This window comes from Anneissia japonica, unplaced genomic scaffold (genome assembly GCF_011630105.1).
Source record: "Anneissia japonica isolate Jap-2015-1 unplaced genomic scaffold, ASM1163010v1 scaffold640_len1575945_cov177, whole genome shotgun sequence".
Taxonomy (NCBI): domain Eukaryota; kingdom Metazoa; phylum Echinodermata; class Crinoidea; order Comatulida; family Comatulidae; genus Anneissia; species Anneissia japonica.
In genome coordinates, this window is record NW_022684376.1 from 1,056,461 (window position 1) to 1,060,273 (window position 3,813).

Below are 3,813 nucleotides of genomic sequence, written 5' to 3' on the forward strand. Positions count from 1 at the left end.
TATAAACTAATTAATATGCTTTATAGGTGGCAAAGAGTGCTCAATTGCAAGTTGTAAGCTAATCTGTTAAATAAAAGATCTGAACTAATATCTAAATGCCGCCACTATAACAATAGGAAAATCACCTACCACCTGATGATTAAAAGCGATATATGTGTAGTACAGAGTTATATTCAGTCTACCAGTCCATGCTGCTGTAGCTGACTTTAACTGTGTTTTTGTTGAATGCAACTGCCAATCAACACCCAATTGCCTTCTACAAGGAAATTGTGTGGTAAATCAGTGATTATACAAAGCACTATCACAAATGATGTAATCTCTGTCTATGGGAGAAATATTTTATAACTTCAAAAAGCAATATCACTCTTAACAAAAGGTGGAAACTCGTTTCAACTTGTAGACATCAAAGAAGATTTTTGCTCAAGCATGTATGCCATTTTCTTGCATACACATGTATCTGCCTATATATTGAACCATTTATTTTATACATGCTTCACTATGCCTGATGATCGCCTTAGCGTGAAACCAGTAGTGGCAATGATGAAACATAACTTGACGTTCCTGTGTACCGGATCTTACACTTACATTATATATACATACATACATACATTGTTTCGGTAAGATAACAAAAGAATATAGGAAACAAATACCACAGACTTTAGAAACACTCTAAGGAAAGTAAAGTGTTAGAAAAATAAGATAAAAAAAAGATAATACATCGTTCAGCATAGCTCTCATCGAATGTTGTCCTATAAATAAATGAATAAAGAAATTGTGTAATAAAATGCCACTGGTACAAATGATGCATAATTGTGCCTGCATGTGGAAATATCAATGTAACATCCAATTTGGAATCAAACACGAGAATAGGGGGTAAGGAAGGCCTACTTACATTCATCGAAGACACTACCAGATGGAGAACTTCAAAGTTTAACATCATAAAAGATATAAAAAATGTTGTCAAAACTTCATACCTCGATACCAAACAAAGGGGAAACATTATCATATGGGAAAATCTTTAGTAAATATGATCATACTAGACTCGTGAATCCATTACTTTGTTAGCAATTATAACTCAAAAGTCTACTATTGGTCTATATAACTTGTGCAGGTCATTCTAATTAGACGAATAGGCCTAGTAAGCCATGATTTAAAAATGCTGCGTGCATTGGCCCTACTAAGATGATTTATCTATAATGCGTCTTCTGAATAACTATTCCGGAGTTATCGGATACGGAAATAATACCCCGAACGCGTTATTGTTTTAACAAAACTTGGTGGGTTTTTTTTGGGTTTTTTAAAAATATTTTTTTAATGTCATGCAGGATATGGATAAAGGCGTTCCATACAAATGTGGTTCGTATTGGCGATCCATACACAATCAGAATGCTACATAAAAATCGTACATTTTTATTGCATGTTATATTAAAGTTATGTGTTTATAGTACTAACCTTCTACTCCAAAACATAACCGGGCACCTGCAATATCGGGTCTTTCTGAAAATACATCTGCGTGTTTTATTAGTAACTCTCGGGCTAGCTTTGCGTCGTTCACTACTATATGTCGCTTTGAGCCTATGTAGAACGAGACAATAGAACCGTATTGTTTCTGCCATTGTGTAAATGATTTAATTGGATTTTCACGGTTGATCCAAGGAATAGACCCCAACAAAGGTAGACTGGGTGGGCCAGGCGGCAATTTAATTTGTCGTCGTTTCCTCTGAATGTAAATGGTACATAGGATTGCGACAAGAGCCAGTATAAAGTATCGTAATTCGCTTACATTCTGAAAATACGTTTGAAATTGGAGCAAAGGCCTATACGTAGTTCCTTCCATCACACGACGTCGATAAGTTGATCAAACACAATGCTGACAATTTGAAACCAAAACCAGAAGACCTTGTTGGATCACGAGGTGGATTTATCATTAAACCAAGGACGACATTAATGGTCCGTTCATAGCAAGATCGAAACCATAGACGAATTTATTCGCGCCAATCGAAAGCGTCGGTTCGCTTCCTGAGGAGCTCTGATTGGTTGCGCATTTTTTTCGCTTCGCGAAAACTCCGAAAGAAATGTATAATAATAATAATAATAATAATAATAATAATAATAATAATAATAATAATAATAATAATATTGATATATTTATTATTATCATAGTATATTTTGTCACTATGGTAAAATTGTTAATTTTTCCTGTACAATAGTGTAGTTGTAATCTGTTATCATTATCAATATTATTTATTCATTATGCTTATTATTATTATTATTATTATTATTATTATTATTATTATTATTATTATTATTGAACCGCTATTAGATACAATATAAAAAGATCAATAAATAAATAAATAAATAAATAAATAAATAAATAAATAAAAAGAAAGAAAGAAAGAATTTAAAAATAAATAAATTGTACTACATTTTTAAAGACGAATATGATATTTGTAACTTAAATCCACCGGAGGCCAGATTCACTGAGTTCCGTGAGGAACGATTTTCTGCCCAGTGGCTGAAATGGATCGCCCGGGGTAAGAACGGGGTGGGGGAAAATCCTATATGATAGGCAGCTGACTCTGAGCTGAGTATATTTGCTAAGCCCTGACCCGGCATGTTATTTAATATATTGTATGTCCATGTATGTTACATGAACAATACTCATAATTGGAAATTGCGGAAAAAGAATGAAAGAGTGAAGTTAATTCACTCGTTTCGAAGTCAATTTCACTCATTTTTTTTTTAACCATTTACAACAAAATGCACTCTATGAAGAGTGAATATTCGTGCCTCGAGATAGTAGAATTAGAGCAGCGTCAGTGACTAAATTAGTCAAAAAGTTTTAACAAATGGAGAAGAAACGAAAATGTTATTCAAGATGTAAGTCTAAGCATGGAGGTATAAAATCTTCATGGTCTAACGGTGCGCGCCATTTCAAGGTATCTCAGAAGTGCCATAATCAAATTTTCTTACCTCAGCCCCACCCATGGTGTGTGATCTCACAGTGGCGGGTTCAGAGCGGTAGGGCCCCCTCCCCCTCCCGGCCTTCATTTCCATGGTGTCACTCCCTGGGCCACCTATTTCAATTCCTGGATCCGCTACTAGAGTGATCTCTAGGCCCTTTAAAGTGAAATTCACTCTTTTTTTTGCATTTGGAGGAGTACTCGCTCTAACAAAAACAAATAATTCATGAAAACTGATGCAATAAACTGTAAGAACAGCAAGATCTTCTCATTTATGTTTGTGTGATTTGAAGTCATTGGGAAAGTGAAATAAATTAGATTAAGCTCATATGTGTGCATTTTATTTTCAATAAGTCGATAGTCTGTCAAGTACTCATAAACGGGCTTGGTGTGGGGTGTGGGGTGGGGACACCTTCAATCCCCAACCTAAAATTTTGCAAAATATTTTTTTTTAAAGAGGAGAAGATAAAGGAAAATTATATTTAGTCTGCAAGTACCATTATCGGCCATCTAAAGGTGCTATAATATGTTTACATCTCCCTGATATTCATTAATTCTGATATCCGACTGATGAAATTAACTGTAACAACCAGTGTAACAACAACTATTAGGGCCTAGATCTTCTCATTTATGTTTCTTTGACTTGAAAATCACTGGGAAAGATCACTGGGAAAGTGAAATTAACGAAATCAAGCTCATTTCTGTGCACTTTCTTTTCATTAACGGTATGTTTTTTATAGTTTACACAAACAAAAAAAAAACACCCCTGGTAATGTTTGTAGTAAACACCCCTGCATTGGAAATGGATATGTCCAAAAGTTATTTATTTTAACCATTTACAACAAAATGC

The 3,813-nt window shown here is 34.4% G+C and overlaps 1 protein-coding gene across 1 annotated transcript in view; it reads right to left on the reverse strand.

Annotated features, from left to right (window-relative positions):
• The window catches only part of LOC117105088 (cytochrome P450 2U1-like), a 6,041-nt gene extending 4,119 nt beyond the window's left edge, over positions 1 to 1,922 (reverse strand). The window contains exon 1 of the mRNA XM_033246118.1: positions 1,453 to 1,922. Within this exon, the coding sequence (XP_033102009.1) occupies positions 1,453 to 1,837 (385 nt within the window). The 5' untranslated portion in view covers positions 1,838 to 1,922. The remainder of the gene's footprint in view (positions 1 to 1,452) is intronic.
• Positions 1,923 to 3,813: the final 1,891 nt, after the last annotated feature.